The following is a 21,543-nucleotide window of genomic DNA, read 5'->3' as shown; positions in this document are numbered from 1 at the left end:
GAGAGAGAGAGTGAGAGTGAGAGCGAGAGAGAGGTCACGGAGTGCAACTCAAATGCTCCAGATACAGATTAAGTGTCAGTATTGCTTTAAACATTGTCACCCCACAAATACTTTTTCCTGATAATATTACTGGCTACAACAATCTGTTAAGGGTAGAATCTTCAAGGAGAACCAGACAGACAGAAAGACGGAGGGACAGACAGACATTTTAATTGGCTCCTCATTCAAAGTGACGTTTTCACAGAGACCATCAGTGAACAGAAAAGAGATATCTGACCAACCTCAGAACCCCCCCCCCCAAACGCTTCTCTTCCGCCCCTCTTCATCTCCCTTTCTCTCTCATCCCCTTCCTTCTCTTATACCATTCTCTCTTATCCACTTCTCTCTCTCATATCCTCTTCACTTCCCTCTCTCCTCTCCTGTTTCCTCTACCTTTCCCTTTCATCCTTCTGTCACCACCAATTTGTCTCTCTCTCTCTCTCTCTAGACATCAAATGGGGCTATGGACAGCCACGGGGAGCCCAGCACTGGTCCATGTGCTGACTGCAGCATGCTGCCTGGCTCAGGCTGGCTGGCTAGTCCACCAGGGCTGTGTCCCAAATTGCACCCTTTTCCCTATATACTGCACTACTTCGACCAGGGCCCATAGGACGATGGTCAAAAGTAGTGCACTATGTAGGTAATAGGGTGCCTTTCCGGACACACACCTGCTTAGGCCTGATCTGCCTGGTCATGTCATGGGAGCTGCCCTGGGCTAGGAGCGGGATGGATAGGGAGAGATGGGATAGCTGCAGGTAGGTGTATCATGTGGTAGCTACAATGGGGTAGCTACAGTTCAACCATGTTAGACCTATGGCTGAAATGTTGAAACTATCAGGAAGTTAATAAATACATAACTTCTTTGTGGGAGTCCGCAAACACACACTAAGCAGACATCTGTCTTTCATGGTATGGATATTTTTACTGCATTCTCTTTCTTCACACTTTTGTTTGCTTTGCATTGAGCCCCATGCGTGATTCACCATGTTCTATGGAGCAGCACAGTCTCTCTGTGGGTTATGTGGAGTATATCTGTAACCATGTTCTCTTGGTTGAACCTCTGGGCTCCTCCACATCTCCTTCAAGGCTTTCCAAGGGCCACTCAGCAATTAGCTTTCTTTGATCACTTGACTAGCCAAAAGATTGTTGGAGCCCAGGGCCTGTTATCATTTCAGCCTGATGGAGAAATAGATGATTCCCCAAGAGTTCAATAATGCCTGGTTACGACTGTAAGCTTGGTTCTCTGAAGGAACTGAGTGAGACTGCTCACTCGATGGGGAAATCGCTGAAGATACTGAAAGAGAATCTGTGTACTTTCGACATTGGCTCTCTCGACTGAACTTCCGGTCAGGGTATTGGGTGGTAGATCCCATTGTGAGAGAGCACAGAAACACAGGCTAGAGGTCAGTGTACCATCAAAAGTGTTTTACGAGAGAGAGAGAGTTCTACAAAAAATGTTTATCAATGAAGACGGCTGTAGAGAACCTTTGAAAAAGGCAAATCTCTTTTTCAGTGTCATGGTCAGATTGACATCCAACAGATGAATCCAAATATGAATGCTTCTTCTCCACCCAGGTGGTACATGACCTCATCTACTGGGTCAAGGCTATGTGAAGAGAGAAAAGAATCTGCACTTATAAAACATCTTACATTGGAATACGTAACGGAGGCTTCCGAAATAAAAGAAAGATCTAACTCTATAAGAAACTGTGTGATTCAGATTCAAAGTGATTCCCTTTGTAGTGTGCAGACAATCAAAATACGAGGTACGTAAAATAAGAGAGGCAACCAAACAAAAAGTCCCCACGCCATGTTTAAAAAAACACAAACGCCACTGAGAGTGAATATCTTACGGCCAATGTTAAAAAAGAAAGAAAAGAAAGTGAAGCCCCAAACCAATAACACAAAGGAAAGAACAATCACTTGTGTTGGTTGAAGCAATAATGACAAAGGGCACAAGGACACTGTGATGAGGGGTCTGCGTCGGCTCCCATTGGGCAGACGTCAATTCAATACCAATTTCACTGTGGTTCAACGTAATTTCATTGAAACGAAGTGGAAACACGATTGATTCAACTAGTGTGTGCCCAGTGGGGTGTGTCAGTGTTCCTGGGTCCTGTGGAACTGCGTAGGAGCGAGAGGGGGGGGAGAGCCTGAATGACCGACACAAAAGTGGAGAGAGTGAAAGAAAGAAAGACAGAAAGAAAGAAAGAAAACATGGTCAAATTGGGAACAAGGAGAGAGATGAAGAATGTGAAGAAACACTGTGCTGTGGATTATTTTCCACGACTGAGTATAAAGCTTTTTTTCAGAGCTACAGGGTTCTATGTTAGACTTCCCATTCCCTCTTCCTGGGGTAGCTAGCAAATCTTCTGATGGGTTTGTGTGTGTGTGTGTGTGTGTGTGTGTGTGTGTGTGTGTGTGTGTGTGTGTGTGTGTGTGTGTGTGTGTGTGTGTGTGTGTGTGTGTGTGTGTGTGTGTGTGTGTGTGTGTGTGTGTGTGTGTGTGTGTGTGTGTGTGTGTGAGCACACTCTGTATCAACACTGGCCCTCCTCTCCCCAGTCCTCAGTCCTCTCCTGAGAACCAACACAGAGCGGACACAGCTTTTTCCCGCACTTTCATCCCATTGTCCTCAGGAGCTAGTGTTTGTACTGTCTATTCAGTACAGTCCACGTTGTACACCCTGGTTCTGTGAGGGCGGTCAGGTGGATGCGGACCACTTGTATGGCCGGCTGTGTCTTGAGGCTGGCAGTGGGGTCAGTGTTCTGTGGGCCCGTTATTGCGTTGCGGGCCCCTCGTCAGGGAGAGGGATTCTGAAATGGAAACCTGATCCAATATAGTAGTAAAACAAGAAATCCCACCTCATCCTCAGCTTCCCCTCCCTCCACCTTGTTTTCTTTAGGCACATGTTACTCCAAACTTCTACAGTGTTGTGTCTAAGTGATTTGCTGGCAACCAAATATCAGGGTCTGCGTCTCAAACAACACCCCAATCCCTGTATAGTGCACTATTTTTGGCCAGCTAGTGCACCAAATGAGGAATAGGGTATAATTTCTGACATGAGTCAGAAAGTCTATTTGGGAGAGGGTATGAGTTTGGATAAACTGATCTTAGGGTCAACTATAATCCTCTCACTCCAACTCCTCCTCCCTTTTCTCTGCAGTCTCCGATTGCTCGACCACTTCCTCTTCCTCTGCAAGCCCCGTCTCTTCCCCTTCTGTCTCCTCTACCTGGCCATCTATTGGCTCCTCCTTACTGGCTGGCTCATCCTCCTCCTCGTGGATGGCTGTGATTGGCTCGGCGGGGTTGCTGAGGCAGGTAGGCGCCTCTCTGTCCGGTGTGTCCCGGGTTTCCGAGGCGATGACTCTTGTCCACATTTCGTGGTTGTCCAGAAGGTGCTGAGTGATGGGACAGAACACTCTCCTCCTGCTCTTCTTAAGCTTCACCACGTGCTTCTCTGTAGGGGGGGGAAAAAATCCCTCAGAACAAAACCTACTACATCTCTATCCCCTTATACTGTACACGCAAACCCTTATCAATACAACCTCTACAGGGGTTACAAAGCAGGGTCTGATAACCTGGGAATACCAAATACACTTAAGGCAGACCAAGTAGCCTTGTGTATTTGAGGCTTCTGCATCTACTGCTAATTATAAACCGGGTCGTTTGGGTCCTGGATGCTTATTGGCTGACTTGGTTTATCTGTTTACTGTTCTATTAATGTTGGTAACCAGCTCACTGCAGTGTTTGTGTAATATGGCCAATATACCTTATTGCTTAAATCCACCACATGCATTATTGATGGGCACTATATCAACAACTCAATACTTGGGCCATTTCAAGCTGAGCTTTGATTTCAACAGGTTTCTGTTAACGGACTTCTTTCAACTCAAAGGAGCCCAAAATGAACGTCAACATGCTCTTACGGGAACTCTCAGAGCTAGTCGACGCATCCTCCTCTGCTGTATCCTCCTCTTCCTCCTCTGTCTCCCGTTCCCCCACCTCCTCTCCCTCCGTCCTCCGTGCGTCGGCGGGGTCGACCCAGTTCCCCGGCATGAGGGCGGCAGAGTCGTAAGAGGAACAGAGCGGCCCCACGATGTGCGTGATGAAGGACTCCTGGAGCTTGGCGAGCTGAGGCGCAGAGCGGTCCATGAAGGGGCTGATGGGAAGGCCTAGACTCGACTCCTCATCGCCCTGAGGAGTGGTGCATTATGGGTAAACGTGGCAGAATGTTAGAAATAAGCGTCTGATAAACCCACCTCTTCACAAAGTATTTTGATCCATCCCACAGCACCCTCCTCTCAACCCCCTCCCACAAAAAAAATGATTATAACCTTCATTTTATTAAACACTTGTACTTGTCTTTTCATACTAGCACAGACTTTTCTGATAGCTACTTTACTGGGAATAAATGTACTTACAATGACTGTGACATCTGGTTGTCTCACCTAGCTATCTCCAGATAAATGCAGTGCACTAAGTCGCTCTGGGTAAGCACTTCTGCCGAATGACTCATGTAAATATAATATGAATGACCTCATTGCGTCACCACTTGGCACTGAGGAAAGTGAGTCAATCAATCAATCAATCAACCAGCCAATGACATGAGGGAAATTAGAGTCAAATGCAGGGAGTCACAGAGAGAGAAAATGACCTTCAGAAATGATGTGAAAACTGCAATTCAACTGCATTCTAACTGATGGTCGAAAACACATCAACATTTGTAACTCTCTCATTTTGTTCACCAGCCCGTCTCAGTCTCTAAACTGGTAAACCAACAGCGCGCGCAGAGCCTGTGGGATTAGCAACTGAATAATCAAAGCTTCAAACTGGGTCAAGATCATATACAGCAAAAGGCACACGTCTATCTAGCTCGGGGAAGCCTACAGGTTCATCTATAGGTCCAGTATTGGCTGGCTGACGAGATCACGTATATATAGCAAAGTAATACATAGCAGGATACATATATATGTGTCTGTTGACGTCAGGGGCTTATACACTCGAAGTGGACCGCAGCAGGCAAGGGCTCCTGTTGCCATAGTAACCAGCGGAGCTTTCGTCAGTCAGTGCAGTGGACTGAAATGAGTGTCTGAAGTGAAGAGGGGGAGAGAGAGAGGGAAAAAGAGAAGGATGCGCTACTCTAGAGGGGCGTATTGAACCATTAAAACGTCTTCTAAAGACAGGTGTCAAGGAGAAGGTAAAGTTACAACTCAACCACGGATACAGGGTCAGATCTTTAAGATGCTTTCACTGTGTTAATGGTCAGCGTCAGGATTGTGGGTATGCTCCTACTGACCATAGTGTGTGTGTGTGTGTGTGTGTGTGTGTGTGTGTGTGTGTGTGTGTGTGTGTGTGTGTGTGTGTGTGTGTGTGTGTGTGTGTGTGTGTGTGTGTGTGTGTGTGTGTGTGTGTGTGTGTGTGTGTGTGTGTGTGTGTGTGTGTGTGTGTGTGTGTGTGTGTGTGTGTGTGATACCTGTGCATGCCTTGACGTATAGTGCAGTCAGTGCAGTTGAGTGCTCTGTGATCTGATGTGTTGCTGCTTCTCCGTCTATGTGAATGAGGGCTGTCACTGATGACACAAGTAGGTCAGCAAAACTGCAGAACAACAACACTTCCTCTCTCTCTCTCTCTCTCTCTCTCTCTCTCCCTATCCCTATCTTTTCCTCTCTCTCTCCCTCCCTATCTTTTCCTCTCTCTCTCTCTCTCCCTATCTTTTCCTCTCTCTCTCCTCCCAGTCTTTCCCCCTCTCCCTTTCACTTCCCTGTCTTTGTGTCTTTTCACCTCCCTCCCCCTTTACCTCTCTCTCTCTCTTCCTCCCTCCCTCTCCAAGGACACAAGCAGATCTGACATTTGAACGAGGGTTTGGGTTTTATCATTGAGTGAGCTCAGGCTTTGAAGAGACAGACAGACTGTGCTGTCAATCACAGTAGCACTGATGAGAACCTTACACCCCTTTGGTGCTCCGATCACTGTAGAGTGACATGTTGTGCATTTTGTTTGTCAACACATCAACAACCTAATTGTCTCTCCATCAATGCCAGGGTACCCATTTTGAATAGATGATGCATTATGCAGTACATTGCCTACATACAAGGACGGTATGTGTTACATCAACGTTAATGATGAAGACACAGAAGAACAAAAGTAGTTCAACATTTCACATTATTCCTCACAGTCAATGAATAAAACCTAATAATAATAATAATATATGCCATTTAGCAGACGCTTTTATCCAAAGCGACTTACAGTCATGTGTGCATACATTCTACGTCTCATTTGAGTTCACCCAACCAGTCCACGTCTTACATGGTCAACTAATCATCAAGCCACTCATTAGTTAAAAGTGTTAGTTCTGAAATATGTCAAATAAGTGGACTGACTTGGGGTACCCAAGGATAGATCTGGGAGACACGGGCATAGAATATTCCAGAACTGGTAGACCCAGTATGGCCACGACTCCACATCAGAGAACATTGATTTGAATGGGAGTATCCATTGGTTCTATCTATTCTGATGGGAATCGTATTAACGCCCATTGTTTACGTTGCCCATGCATCGTCAATGGGCCACGTGGTGCATTCTGGGCAATTCTGGGACAAGAAGAGCACTCCTTCAAGGAGTGGATGGGAGTCAATCGGGCGCTAGTTCAAAAACCCAACATAAGCATGAATTACGTGAACGATAAGTGCAACAATACAAATCTTTCCGAGATGTGAGATCATTTACTTTGTCCCTGCAATATCGTATAGCTTTGGAATCGTGACATTTCGTACTTTTGAGGAAAATAGGCAGGTTTGTCGACTCATACCCTGACCAAGAAGGGGTTGCATGACGATTAGCTTAGCAACCACGCCACACAGCATGACAACGTGAACGCGATTGGTCGACAGTCTGCCGGGTGGGGCGTTATATGCTCCTCCATTCATTGCCCAATACGATTCCTATCTCCTCCTTTCTCTAATATATCAGCCTACACGCTGATCGCTCTCTGACATCTTAGAGTCGCTCTTCCTGATCAGCGGTGTGGTTGCTAGGCACTCGTCCATCTCTGACCAATGAGCAGCATTGCTACTGGAGAGTGGGCTGTTTCCAGGCACCTGTACCTCTTCACACTGAGCAGTACTGTGATGGACTCATGAAGTGGCCTGCCTTCTATTTTATTCCCAAGTGGAACACATTTCAATGTAATTTGATGGAGAAATATAATTGACCCTCTACAACCTCTCAAGTCTGTCATAGCTATTTATGCAGAAGGTAGTGTAATGACCATTTTATGATCAGGCAGTTTCATGGCGGGGGGGTGCACATGGGTGCACAAGAAAGACAGCAACAACAAGGCAGCTGTATACATGTCGTCCCCCGCAAATGATGCAGTGCTCCCCTTGGACCAATCATTGTAATTATGCAAATGTCGGATCTGCATGGCAAGATGCATCATTCACCCAATTTCCCCTCTGGGGCTCAATGACGTTTATTTAATTCAATTCAGGTCACCCTAGCGGTGGCTAATGCTCGCTAGCATGAGGACGAAAAGTGCAGTTTTCCTGGAAAACTAACAGTATCTCAGGCTTCTCGATGGAGCAGTGTTGTGAGAGGTCAAATTTGGAGTACAGTGGCATATCCCATTCCTGCATTTGAGGTATGTTTTCTGATGCACATCTCGCGCCGGCTCCACGGTGTCTTACTGTAACCGTGATTGCATTCTGACCCCAGTGCAGCTCAGTGTAAACAAGCGGAACGGTAGGGTCGGTATCTTCTGGCAAAACCTAGACCTAATAGATGTACCTGTTCATAGAACTCATTGACGATGCCCTCGGTCCACTGTAGATGCAAGTCCTTGTGTTTCAGTGGGCCGTTGATGTCCGCCAGTTTGATGCACATCTGACACACCAGCAACCGGTCGTTCTCATTGGACCAGTCGATGCCCGAGCAGCCATCATCACCCACCTGGAGAGAAGCAAGGGTTAAATGAATCTCAAATGTCTTTCCTCGTGTCCTCACATCCTCTATCCCTACCTCCTTTCCACCTATCAGAGAGAAGCAAGGGTTAAATGAATCTCAAATGTCTTTCCTCGTGTCCTCACATCCTCTATCCCTACCTCCTTTCCACCTATCAGAGAGAAGCCAGGAGAGCGTAAGAGCAAACAAACCCCAGATCTTCTCCTACAGGCTTGTTACTGACATACTGTAAGTTGTCCATCGCCAGAGAAAAATGACACAGCGCCTCAGTCCATTCAGCTGTAGATGCGCTGCACATCAAAGAGATATGTATGGATTAGAAGCTCATGACCATCGGTTCTGTTTACCTTGGCGTTGAACTCTGCCAGGAAGTCAAAATGTTTCTTAAGGTCGGTGGCGAGGATGGCCTCGATGACCAGGAAGCGGAAGCGTTTGAACTCCACATGCTCCAGGTTGCCCAGGAAGTTGTACTCTGGCCGGGACATGAACAGGTTCCAGGCCGACGCAGCGTGGTGGTTCTCTAACACCGAGCGGTCGTTATATAGCACGGCCTACAGGGGGAGACAGAGAGCAACGCGTCACTCATTAGTTATCATTGGTGCATCTCAGTTGTCCCTTTGTCTTCCTCCATTTATCTCTTCAGTGATCTGAGAAGAACACAAGATAAGAAAGTATTATTGGTGGACATCTACCGGGGACTTTGCTTTCACCTTTCCAGTTCCTTTAGTTAGATCCATCCATCCATCCATCCTCTCCCTCTTCTTCCTCCCTCCTTCCCTCTCTCCCTTCCTACCTGAGGAGCGCTAGTCGCCACGAGGAAGGCGTTGGTCCGTCCAGGGTGGTCGTAGTCGTGCATTGCTGCAGCCACATACAGAGCCATGAGCTCCAGGGATGGGATGAGGCCAGACAGACATCCATAACCCTCCTCCATCACCGCAGACATCTTAGAGACCAGGAATCCTGTATGGCCTATATGGCTGGGGGTGAGGAGCCCACTGTCAGAGTCTGGGGACACACACACACACACACACACACACACACACACACACACACACACACACACACACACACACACACACACACACACACACACACACACACACACACACACACACACACACACACACACACACACACACACACACACACACAGGGATAGAAGGGTCAGAGAGATAAATGAGGTGATGGGTGACGGTCATTGTCGTAACAAATCAGAAACCTTAGCACAAAACACTTGGGTCAATGGGTGTTGTGTGTGCGCGTTAGCGTGCTAATGTGTGGGCAGATGTGTATATGACATGAGCATCAGAAAACAACAAGAGTGACAGAGAGACAGCCACCCTGCCCCTCAGCCATCAGAGGAGGCCATCTGCCAGCCCAGTCAGACAGGTTTTGTGAAGAACAAACAGATCAAGATCAGCGTGTTGACATTGGCGTCTGGAAGAGATAGGCTTCTATGGAAACAGCTCTACATAGAGAGCGAGAGGTAAAAGAACTGTCGATGACTATGAACTAACGGTCATCTGATCTCACTGGAAACCTTGTTCTGGGAACTTCCACAGCCTCCGGTCTGCAAACTGTGAGGCTGATTGATGTAATTATGCCATATTCACATAAGCTACTGATGTGGTTGCTGTGTATGAATTAATATACAGCAGCTAATTGAACCCCAGAAGGATGCCATCAGCAACAAGCATACAACAGTAGGCTTATAGACATAGGATATTAGCCTCCGTCAGAACACAAAGGAACGGAGAGTGGAGGAAAGGAGTGTGCGCGCACGCATCGTGTGTGGTTGTGTGTGTCCGTGCATGTGTGTGTGCTTGTATTTGCATATGCGCGTGTGTGTCCTCACCAGAGTCGGAGCTGTGGTCTGTGAGGAGGTTGGGCAAGCCTGGCACGGCCTGGGTGGTGAGGTACCACACGGCATGGAGCACGTCAGTGGCATGGATCCGGTTGTGGTCTGCATGGGGAGGGAGAGGAGATGCCAACTGTAGTACGAACTTAGTCCACTGGATGATAATGATGCCTCACAAACCATACAGAGACAGGTGGAGGTAGAGGGAACAGAACTAGCGCTGAGATTGCATTGAGAAAGCCAACCACTCCCCCTTGTGGATAGAATAGGCAGTGCTACCACCACAGCTGCACAGAGTTTGGATTTACGGTGGCTTCAATCAAATGTTTTTGATATTCTCGAGTACTTGATGTGAACTGTGTGTGTATTTTCAAAGCATATTCACATCGAGGATTGATGGTAACGTTTGCTCACATGGGATGTCCCTGTATCCGTTCTCCAGAGCATGGAAATAGTTCATGAACTCCTTGACAGGAATCTTGAACGTCTCAAACAGTCCCGTGTCCTCAAACAGGCGGTAGGAAACCTGGAACACACATAGAGCAGCCTTATCCCATCCACCTAGTTAGCCTCTTCACACCTGAAGCTGTGATCCTGCTCATGGTTCTTTCCCCCGAAATGAGTCCCCTTTGTGTCCCTTTGATATTTTAAGTAGAAATCGTGCACCAATATTGAATTAAAAGCCCGTTATATTAAATATAGACCAATTGAAACATTCGATACATCTGATTGGTTTATATGGTTTATATGATTAGCGACTTTCTGAAAAATTCTGCATTTTGACATGTCCCTCTGTGTGTAACCGTGTGAGAACTTTGGGTCGACAAGGGAGGGGTGGGTGGAGAAAGTTATATAAGGCCATATAGGTCCACTAATACAGGACTCGTAAAGGCCCAGTGCACAACCCCAGCACCCCTACTCCCTGCGGCTATGCCTATGTGCGCCGTCTGTGACTTCAAGCAAGATTTTAACTCACTTAATCCCAAAATGTTCACCATCATCGTAAAACCGCGGTAACTTTGGCGCGTCGATAAAGTCATTTCTCAAGCGTATTTAAAAACAAAAATGTGATTAAAGGTCAGCCCTGCTAAGTGAACCGAATTCTCGTTTTAATGTGGTGAAACTATTCCTTTTAAATATTTGTTTCAAAAGACAAATGTAACATTTAATAATCAAATCATAGTGTAAAAACAGTGAGCTGGTCCTACTCTTTCTGGCCATTTCTGGTGTTTTGTGGTAGGAAACTGAGTAACACGTCAACTCTGTTACCCACAGATAGACAGACAGGCTAGACGTGTTTTAAAATGACTTTCCAGTGAAATACTCACTTTTAAGTGTATAATCTGTTCCCTCATAACCAATTCATGTTGTCGACTCATCCTATACTCGTATTTGTGGCCAAAGCATAAATTGGAGAAGAAAAACACATCGTCAACCCTGTTACGGTCAACCCTGTTACGGTCAACCCCGTTACTTTATTTGGCACTTAATAGGCACTGTTATTATCTATGCATAGTCACTTAAATAACTCTACCTATTCGGCGCATGTGACAAATAAAATTTGATTTGATGTTATAGTCATTTTTTATGAACTTCTTGAGATGAGAACATGTTTTTTATTAAGTTGAACATGTGCTATTCATGACAGAATGTTACAATTAGGTGAAATAGAAAGTTGTTTTTCACCAAGATACACTTCAGAAATGGAACTCATTTCGTCGAAAGACCCTACTGCCGTCTTGGTGTACAGTACACTGCAAATCCAATTACTTGTAACTCCTGTTTCAACCAGTAGATGGCAGTGTAATCCCACCCATATATCACAGTGCTTTGTTCACAGGCATCCCTCGATGGCCAAATCTGTGAGCAGATTCCTCTGTCTATCAAAGCCCCTAAATTTTGGAATAGCTGTTCCTGTCAGGTAAGAGGGGCAGACACCATTGAGGCTTTTACATCACGTTTAAAACCCCACCTTTCTAGCTTGGCCTATAATCAGTGACTGTTTAAACATCATATGTGTTTTATGCTCTTTTTATTCATACTTTTTACTGCTTCCTGTTTGCTTGAACTATTTTTCATTGCATTGTCGTAATGTATTTTCTTAATTGTGTTGTGATTTTAAATGCATTTTAAATACACTTTGGTTTAAAGTCTGAGCCATTCTCTCTTGATTCACGATAGACTATTCTGACTTGTTTACCTATCCTTACCTGGATGGGTCTGGGTTTTTCTCAATTGGCTCTCCAGTAGCTAACCGTACCTGGCTGAGGATGCAGCCTAATCTCCACCCGGTTAAAAACTATCCTCACCTAGCTAAGTATCACCTGTTCTCACCTGACTAAGGCTGTATCTATCCTTACCTGGCTGAGGATGCAGCCAGACTGTCAGTGTCTTCTCCGCCAGGTTGAAGATGTGCTGTTCTCACCTGTCTGAGGCCTGTTCTCACCTGGCTGAGGCCTGTTCTCACCTGCCTGAGGCCTGTTCTCACCTGCCTGAGGCCTGTTCTCACCTGGCTGAGGCCTGTTCCCACCTGGCTGAGGCCTGTTCTCACCTGCCTGAGGCCTGTTCTCACCTGGCCGAGGCCTGTTCTCACCTGCCTGAGGCCTGTTCTCACCTGCCTGAGGCCTGTTCTCACCTGCCTGAGGCCTGTTCTCACCTGCCTGAGGCCTGTTCTCACCTGGCTGAGGCCTGTTCTCACCTGCCTGAGGCCTGTTCTCACATGGCTGAGGCCTGTTCTCACCTGCTTGAGGCCTGTTCTCACCTGCCTGAGGCCTGTTCTCACCTGGCTGTGAGGCCTGTTCTCACCTGGCTGAGGCCTGTTCTCACCTGGCTGAGGCCTGTTCTCACATGGCTGAGGCCTGTTCTCACCTGCTTGAGGCCTGTTCTCACCTGCCTGAGGCCTGTTCTCACCTGGCTGTGAGGCCTGTTCTCACCTGCCTGAGGCCTGTTCTCACCTGGCTGAGGATGCATCCTGAGCGGCCATGTGTTTTCTCCACCAGGTTGAAGATGGGGAAGTTCCAGCTGTTGAGTTGAGTCATCAGAGGATCCAGCTCTGACATCACCAGAGGCTCTGAGTCCAGGATAGGCTGTGTGTCCTAGAGGTCAGGGGTCAGGATCAAGGGTAATTTCAAGTAGCTTTGGGTAATAGTATGTTACAAGTAGGGTAGTGCACTTTATAGGGAAATAGCATGTTATTTGGTATTTTCTCTTCGAATCAAATAAATAATTTCATAATGTGTTGATTTATTGATATTGCAGCCATGAAATGTTTAGCATATTTGTAGACCCATTTTCATTCCACTCAATGCATTTCTATAGAGGAACCTACCTCTAGAGGTGGCATTAGGGGTTGCAGGACGATGCCCTCAGGCTGGTACGACCTGCATCCGTCCTGGGTGTCCGCGGGCTTCTTGGCCCCCTCCACGTCCTCCTCGTTCTGTGCAAAGTCACTGCTGTCACTGTGGTTGGTCTCGTAGGTGCTCTCACAGTCTGATGACGCCACTGCCGGGTCATCTTATAGGACAGAACAGATCAGGGGTCAGGGGTTAAGTCAGGTGGTTGGCACGCTCACGACGTGGCAAATAGAAATGTAACACTAAGAGAGAAGTCATATATGGAGAAGTAGATAAGTGTCCTTTTACTACTTACCAGGGTGGGGTATTCTGTCCCCTTTGTCCATAGATCCCTCCCCATGGCTCAGCCTGCTGTACGGTCTGCCACAGCTGAGAGAGGGACAAAGGACAGATAAACAAAGGATATTCAAAACATGTAAACAACTACGATATGAAAAAAGGCTCTACATTTATATCTAATGGGAGAGGAGAAAAGAGAACAAGAGGATAAGCGAAGAGTTAACCACATCAGTAGCGTTAGAGGAAACAAGGCCAGATAAAAGGCCAACGAGTCCAGGTCAGTGATCACTTCTCACATCATCAGACCAGCTGTTCTAGCTGAACCAGGATCAACGACATTCTTCCTCTCAACACAGCCAGAGCCAAGGGTGTATATTTGTATTTATTAAGGATCCCCATTTGCTGCTGCCAATGCAGCAGTAGTCCAAGTGTGACAAAACTAGGGCCTGTAGAACCTGCCTCGTTGATAGTATTGTTAAGAAGGCAGAGCGCTTTATTATGGACAGACTTCTCCCTATCTTAGCTACTGTTGCATTAACATGTTTTGTCAATTACAGTTTCCATTCCAGGGTTACTCCAAGCAGTTTAGTCACCTACATTTGCTCAATTTCCACATTTTTCATTACAAGATTTAGTTAAAGTTTAGGGTTTAGTGAATGATTTAATCCAAATACAATGCTTTTAATTTTTGAAATATTTAGGATTTATTTCTTGCCACCATTCTGAAACTGACTGCAGCTCTTTGTTAAGTGTTGTAGTAATTTTTCTCCCCATAGTAGCTGATGTGTATAGTGTTAAGTCATTTGCATACATAGACTTTGCCCAAAGCCAGTGGCATGACATTAGTAAAGATTGAAAAAGGTAAGGGGCCCAGACAGCTGCCCTGGGGAATTCCTGATTCAACCTGGATTATGTTGGAGAGGCTGTCATTAAAGAACACCCTCTGTCTTCTGTTAGACATCTATAACGTCAAAAGCCACTCTGAGGTCTAACAAAACAGCTCCCACAATCTTTTTATCATCAAGTTCTCTGTTTGTTTCCGTTTGGTTCCTAGTGAATACACCGCAGTACTCCCTTCCCATGTCAACAACACAGCCCTGGCCTCCATTACTTACTTTATCGTTTCCTTAATGTCCACCATCTCAACACTTATAACCCTCCCACATTCAGCCATTCATTATTGTCTTTATGTATTTCTTCTGTGGTAGACTTTTCTTCCTTAGATCACTCATCTTAATAACTGAACATCTTGTCGTCGCCATAAAGACAACCTATACTCCTTATCCACGTCCTCTTGTCTTAGAACATTGCAGCGGGACCTTCTCTGTGACTCTCTGGCGTGAGTCCATATGCCTCAGAGTCTCTTTCTATCTATTTCTCTCTCCTTTGACTGTCTCATCTCTCTCTCTGGTGTGAGTCCATGTACCTCGCTCCCCCCTCGCTCTCTCTCTTTGACTCTCTCTCTTTCTTTCTTTGACTGTCTCATCTCTCTCTCTGGCGTGAGTCCATGTGCCTCATAGGAAGTCTCTTCATCTCTCTCTTTGACTCTCTCCTCTCTCTCTCTCTCTCTCTCTCTCTCTCTCTCTCTCTCTCTCTCTCTCTCTCTCTCTCTCCCCTCCCTCTCTCTCCCCTTGACCCTCTCTTTCTTTGACACTCACCCCCCTCTCTCTCTCCCCTCCCTCTCTCTCCCCTTGACCCTCTCTTTCTTTGACACTCACCCCTCTCTCTCTCTCTCTCTCTCTCTCTCTCTCTCTCTCTCTCTCTCTCTCTCTCTCTCTCTCTCTCTCTCTCTCTCTCTCTCTCTCTCTCTCTCTCTCTCTCTCTCTCTCTCTCTCTCTCTCCCCTTCCCTCGCTCTGACTCTCTCCCCCTCCCTCGCTCTCTCTCTTTGACTGTCTCACTCATCTCTCTCTGGCGTGAGTCCATGTGCCTCAGAGGATCTCTCTCTCGAGACATGACTGGTGACTCATGTCTCACCCTTTGTAATACACATGCACACGGAACAGAAACACACACAGGGCGATGAAGCAGCATGAAGCCGTTAAACAACGTCTCTTCTCCGATTCAGCGAGGCTGAGCTTAAAGCTACATGCACGACTTCCTCAGTCTCTGCTTCAGTGTCTTCTAGACAGCGCTGCCAATGATCAGTGAAGTAAAGGGCAAGAATGCGACATTCAAGCTTTTCTCTGTGTGTATGTTCTGTACCTCTTTGTGACAGCAGAAAGGGCAGTATCTGTTTTGTGTATATCTGTAACTATGTGTATGCTACCTGATGCAGAGGGATGGTGGCCCCCAGTGCGGTGTGGTGGAGCTAGGTGCACTGATGCTGTGTGTTAATGCTCTGTGTGGGGCCTGGGGGTCCACAGGCCTCTCTCCCTGGCTGTCCACAGGGTCCGGTAGGTCCACAGAGCAGGACTTGGTGGTGGGGCTGGAGACAGGGGTCCCCTGGACCGGAGGGGAGTGGCAGGGAGAGGCCAGAGGAGATATATTGGAGGGGGGGTAACCTGGAGAAAGAACAGGGTTATTAGGAGGGAAGACGCGTTCAACGAAATGTAACAAATCAGATCACGATTTAAACAAAGACAAAATAGAAATTGCACATACTGCCCACACACATGCACCGACACAGGCACACACTGAATGGACAGAGAATGGGTTGACCCGTCTCTTACATGGCCCCATAACATTAGAATCATTCTAAATGACCCGTTCTCTTCTGATGGACTAACAATATCACTCTCTGTTTGTCACGCAGAGTGTCTACACACACACACTCACACACACCTGGTCTGGTCATGCGTCTGTTGTAGAGGTGGTTGGAGGTGGCTGAAGCGGAGTAGGAGGCGGACATGGAGCGACTCTTCGAGATGGTGAGCATTACAGAGCTGTTCCACGACTCACTGTTCCCCATGCTGGAAAACACACGGGATATCAACACCTCAGTAAGTCACAATCCTCTTAACACACAGGATGCCACAACCACAGTCTGTCTGCACTGTCTGTTGAATGCTGTTATGGCGAACCGGGTTGCTTTTTCGCAATTAAACAGAGCATCTATTCAACGTCCATTGTCCCTGAAGAGTGGCAGATCAGACACGACCATAACACCATCACCTCCACAACATGCACCCTCCACTCTTAGAAAAGAAAGTTGCTATCTAGGGTTCTTGCATTGTCCCCATAGGAGAACCATTTCCACAGAGGGTTCTACATTGAACCCAAACGGGTTCTACCTGGAACCAAGAAGGGTTCTCCTATGGGGACAGCCGAAGAACCCTTTTGGAACCCTTTTCCCTGAGAGTGTACTGGGTGGTGACCCCAGCAGTATTTTAATCCTGCTCTGACATACAGGATAAAAATCTCCCTGGGACATTTATTCTAGAATGTTTTGTCTCCAGGAAGCCGCCAAAGAGCCAGACTGAAGTCTGCAGATACCGATCTGACTTCAGGATTAACTGTTACACTCTGAGCTTCAACCAATATCTCAAAAAGAGGAACAATTTAGATGATAAATAATAGCAGCAAAAGGGATGTTGTTTTGGCCCGAACAACACAGATTGGTCCCCGGAGAGTACAGCCAGTTCTGAGCCTGACACAGAGTGGAAATGGAATGAATCACAAAACTGGTGTGCATTATCATCTGTATGTCTCAAACAATCCTATCATCTCAGGTTAGGTGGTTTATTCTGCATATTTCTTACCCATATCCAAACCTTTAGGATCTACAAAGTGCTATGAGGTAGGGGTTAGAGAGTATAGGGTAGGAGGTAGAGGACTAGGGTCAGTTTAGGATTGGGCGACAGACTACTGGATGAAGGCCAGCTGCCTTGGAGGAGCACTCCACAGGACTGGAGCCACAAACAGTCTCCTTCAAAGACAGGCATACACATAGAACATCCTACGTTCTCCAGTTCAAACTCCCACATGACCCGTCCATCATTCACCACTTAAGAAAATATATCAGTGTTGCACATGCATTATAGGTCTAATATTTCACTATTGTGACGGGCCATAAAGGAGGAGGGTTTACAGCTGGGGAGGGCCTTGTGCTGGCCTCAGGATGACCCCTACGGGAAGTTACTCGAGCAGCAGGAGGCAAGTCGGACGTCTGGATATGGAGAGAAATAAAGATGAACAGAGAGAGAGAGAGAGAGAGAGAGAGAGAGAGAGAGAGAGAGAGAGAGAGAGAGAGAGAGAGAGAGAGAGAGAGAGAGAGAGAGAGAGAGAGAGAGAAAGAGAGAGAAAGAGAGAGGGAGTCTATCGAGGAGGAGAGGGGCTGCTATCTGCATGGCGGTTGACTAAGAGTGAGTTAGGGAGAAAAAGAGGGAAAGACAAAGGAAATGTGTGAGAGAGAGAGGGAGAGAGATGGCGAGAGGGAGAGAGAGAGATGGAGAGAAAAGGGTAGTAGAGGATAGTGCATGATACCTGCATGGTGGACTGTCGTGGAGGGGTTTGATGCTGGCAGAGCGGTCCCTGCGTACAGGTCCTGGTTCTATGGTGGGAAGACCTGTAGCTGAGGTGGTGGTGGTCCATGTAGAGGAGATCCTTCTCAGCAGGCCTGGAGGCAGGCTCCGTCGCAGACGCTACAACACACACAACGTTGTGGGTTCAGTCCAGCTCTCTGAACAGCTAATCAAATCAAATGGTATTGGTCACATACACACATTTAGCAGATGTATTTTGCTACACCCGCAATAACATCTGCTTGTAAACATCTGATTCTCTACTCTGCACCGACAACATCCTGGACGGGAGGTCAGAGGTCAACCACTACAGTACAGACATTATGAAAGGACAAGAACATTTGAGGTAGGCAGATGATGATTTTCCGGTTGATAAGGGAACGTGACAGATGGAAGACCTGGAGGAATGTCCTCAGAATCATTTGGTCGGAAAAGTGTTACTTTTTAACCACCGTAAAAAATGTGGCAAAACAAATCTGTGCCAGGTCAAAACTTCCAATGACTGCATGATTCATTATTATCAGTTCAAATAACATAACACATGCTTGAGAGATTAGTTTGAATGAATTTTATTTTGTGATGATACAAAGCATACGGTATAGTATAGTATTAACTTAATCTTAATGAAACTAATTTTATGGTAGATGTGTTTTAAAGTAGTGGATAAAAGCACCATTGTTCATTGACTAAAGAGAGAGAGAACAGAACCAGAGAAAAGCCTTGCTGACAGGAACATTAATATTTCACTCTTGCCTGGGCTTGTGTGTGTGTGTGTGTGTGTGTGTGTGTGTGTGTGTGTGTGTGTGTGTGTGTGTGTGTGTGTGTGTGTGTGTGTGTGTGTGTGTGTGTGTGTGTCCCAGCATATTAATCCATCTGAAACACACACACACCCTGTGCACACCCTTATTTAGTCTCACCTCTGCACTAAGTGCCTGCATGCATTTTGAAGTGCTGGCCTTGTAAAACATTAAAAGCTTTCTGTAGGAATGTCTGTCAATGTTCACTACATTACAGGGTCTTTCCAGCATGGGGAGGTGAAATGGGGATGTATGTGTGTGGACGAGGTTGAGAGGAGTGTGCGCGTGTGCGTGTGTGCGTGTGTGTGTGTATGTATGCATGCATGTACAGTTGAAGTCATAAGTTTAAATACACTTATGTTGGAGTCATTAAAACTTGTTTTTCAACCACTCCACAAATGTCTTGTTTTTTGGCAAGTCAGTTAGGTAATCTACTTTCTGCATGACACGAGTCATTTTTCCAACAATTGTTTACAGACAGATTATTTCACTTATAATTCACTGTATCACTATTCAAGTTTACATACACTAAGTTGACTGTGCATTTAAACAGCTTGGAAAATTCCAGAAAATGATGGCATGGCTTTAGAAGCATTCTGATAGGCTAATTGACATAATTTGAGTCAATTGGAGGTGTACCTGTGGATGTATTTCAAGGTCTACCTTCAAACTCAGTGCATCTTTGCTTGACATCATTGGAAAAACAAAATAAATCAGCCAAGACTTCAGAAAAAAAATTGTAGACCTCCACAAGTCTGGCTCATCCTTGGGAGCAATTTCCAAATGCCTGAAGGTACCATGTTCATCTGTACAAACAATAGTACGCAAGTATAAACACCATGGGACCACGCAGCCATCATACCGCTCAGGAAGGAGACTCGCTCTGTCTCCTAGAGATTAATGTACTTTGGTGCGAAAAGCGCAAATCAATCCCAGAACAACAGCAAAGGACCTTGTGAAGATGCTGGAGGAAACAGGTACAAAGTATCTATATCCACAGTAAAACCAGTCCTATATCGACATATCCTGAAAGGCCGCTCAGCAAGGAAGAAGCCACTGCTCCAAAACCGCCATAAAAAAAAGCCAGACTATGGTTTGCAACTGTACATGGGGACAAAGATTGTACTTTTTGGAGAAATGTCCTCTGGTCTGATGAAACAAAAATAGAACTGTTAGGCCATAATGATCATTGTTATGTTTGGCGGGAAAAGGGGAGGCTTGCAAGCCGAAGAACACCATCCCAACCATGAAGCACGGGGGTGGCAGCATCATGTTGTGGGGGTGATTTGCTGCAGGAGGGACTGGTGCACTTCACAAAATAGATGGCATCATGAGGAGGAAATTATGTGGATATATTGAAGCAACATCTCAAGACATCAGTCAGGAAGTTAAAGCTTGGTCGCAAATGAGTCTTTCAAATGGACAATGACTCCAAGAATACTTCCAAAGTTGTCGCAAAATGGCTTAAGAACAATGGGGTGGCCATCACAAAGCCCTGACCTCAATCCTATAGAAAATGTGTGGGCAGAACTGAAAACGTGTGTGCGAGCAAGGAGGCCTACAACGTGACTCATTTACACCAGCTCTGTCAGTTAGCGATGGGCCAAAATTCACACAATTTATTGTGGGAAGCTTGTGGAAGGCTACCCGGAACATTTGACCCAAGTTAAACAATTTAAAGGCAATGCTACCAAATACTAATTGAGTGTATGTAAACTTCTGACCCACTGGGAATGTGATGAAAGAAATAAAAGCTGAAATAAATCCTTCTCTCCTATTATTCTGACATTTCACATTCTTAAAATAATGTGGTGATCCTAACTGACCTAAAGGGAATTTTTATTTGGATTAAATGTCAGGAATTGTGAAAAACTGTACAGTTGAAGTCGTAAGTTTACATACACCTTAGCCAAATACATTTAAACTCAGTTTTAAATCAGTTCTTCACGGCTGGGATGGTGTTCTTTGGCTTGCAAGCCTCCCCTTTTTCCTCCAAACATAACAATGGTCACTGGAATTGTGATACAGTGAATTATAAATGATATAATCTGTCTGTCAACAATTGTTGGAAAAAATAATTTGTGTCGTGCACAAAGTAGATGTCCTAACTGACTTGCCAAAACTATAGTTTGTTAACAAGAAATTTGTGGAGTGGTTGAAAAACGAGTTTTAATGACTCCAACCTACGGGTAACTTCCGACTTCAACTGTATGTATGTATGTGTGTGTGTGTGTGTGTGTGTGTGTGTGCCTCCCAGCATATTAATCCATCTGAAACACACACACCCTGTGCCTCCCGGGACAGTCTTGTCACCCTACTCTTTCTAAAGCCTCTGTCTGAGGACCATGAATTAGTATTTCCATTGGTTATAACATGAGTACAGTCATTGTCGTCCGTATGACATTTATATGACCTGATGGTGAGATGGACACAGTGTGATTGGCTCACAGACTCAGAGGCTTGGAGCAGGATTCAAAGGGTTGCAGAGGTCCAGATGTCTGATGCTATTGAGGTGAGCCATGTCTCTTCCAGTTACTCACAAAGACAGTCTGTGTCACAGCCAAGGGGGAGGGGTCAAGTCTCGTCCTATCAGGGTCAGGCCCACTTCCTCATATCAGCCCTGGTTTGTGTCTAATGGGCTCTAAACATTACCTCATTGAATCTATTCTGACATCTATCTGGGTCTAAAAGCATGTCAATACTACTTTGCTATGCATAAGGTTCTAGTAAATTAAACTATATTGAACAAAAATATAAATGCACAGTACAACAGTTTCAACTATTTTACTGAGGTACA

At 45.9% G+C, this 21,543-nt stretch overlaps 1 protein-coding gene across 2 annotated transcripts in view; it reads right to left on the bottom strand.

Annotated features, from left to right (window-relative positions):
• Nucleotides 1-372: 372 nt before the first annotated feature.
• The window catches only part of LOC124014373 (cGMP-inhibited 3',5'-cyclic phosphodiesterase A-like), an 86,276-nt gene continuing 65,105 nt past the window's right edge, over nucleotides 373-21,543 (bottom strand). For both annotated transcript variants that reach the window (XM_046329276.1, XM_046329277.1), the window contains 13 exons: nucleotides 17,912-18,069; nucleotides 16,271-16,398; nucleotides 15,756-15,990; nucleotides 13,505-13,578; nucleotides 13,185-13,369; nucleotides 12,811-12,951; nucleotides 10,271-10,382; nucleotides 9,854-9,961; nucleotides 8,792-9,003; nucleotides 8,346-8,549; nucleotides 7,825-7,986; nucleotides 3,966-4,233; nucleotides 373-3,496 (listed from right to left, as the gene is read on the bottom strand). In XM_046329276.1, the coding sequence (XP_046185232.1) occupies nucleotides 3,171-3,496; nucleotides 3,966-4,233; nucleotides 7,825-7,986; nucleotides 8,346-8,549; nucleotides 8,792-9,003; nucleotides 9,854-9,961; nucleotides 10,271-10,382; nucleotides 12,811-12,951; nucleotides 13,185-13,369; nucleotides 13,505-13,578; nucleotides 15,756-15,990; nucleotides 16,271-16,398; nucleotides 17,912-18,069 (2,313 nt within the window). In that variant the 3' untranslated portion in view covers nucleotides 373-3,170. The remainder of the gene's footprint in view (nucleotides 3,497-3,965; nucleotides 4,234-7,824; nucleotides 7,987-8,345; nucleotides 8,550-8,791; nucleotides 9,004-9,853; nucleotides 9,962-10,270; nucleotides 10,383-12,810; nucleotides 12,952-13,184; nucleotides 13,370-13,504; nucleotides 13,579-15,755; nucleotides 15,991-16,270; nucleotides 16,399-17,911; nucleotides 18,070-21,543) is intronic.

This window comes from Oncorhynchus gorbuscha, linkage group LG25 (genome assembly GCF_021184085.1).
Source record: "Oncorhynchus gorbuscha isolate QuinsamMale2020 ecotype Even-year linkage group LG25, OgorEven_v1.0, whole genome shotgun sequence".
Taxonomy (NCBI): Eukaryota; Metazoa; Chordata; class Actinopteri; order Salmoniformes; family Salmonidae; genus Oncorhynchus; species Oncorhynchus gorbuscha.
The sequence above is the reverse complement of the archived record's forward strand: the minus strand, read 5'-3'. Positions and strand labels throughout refer to the sequence as shown.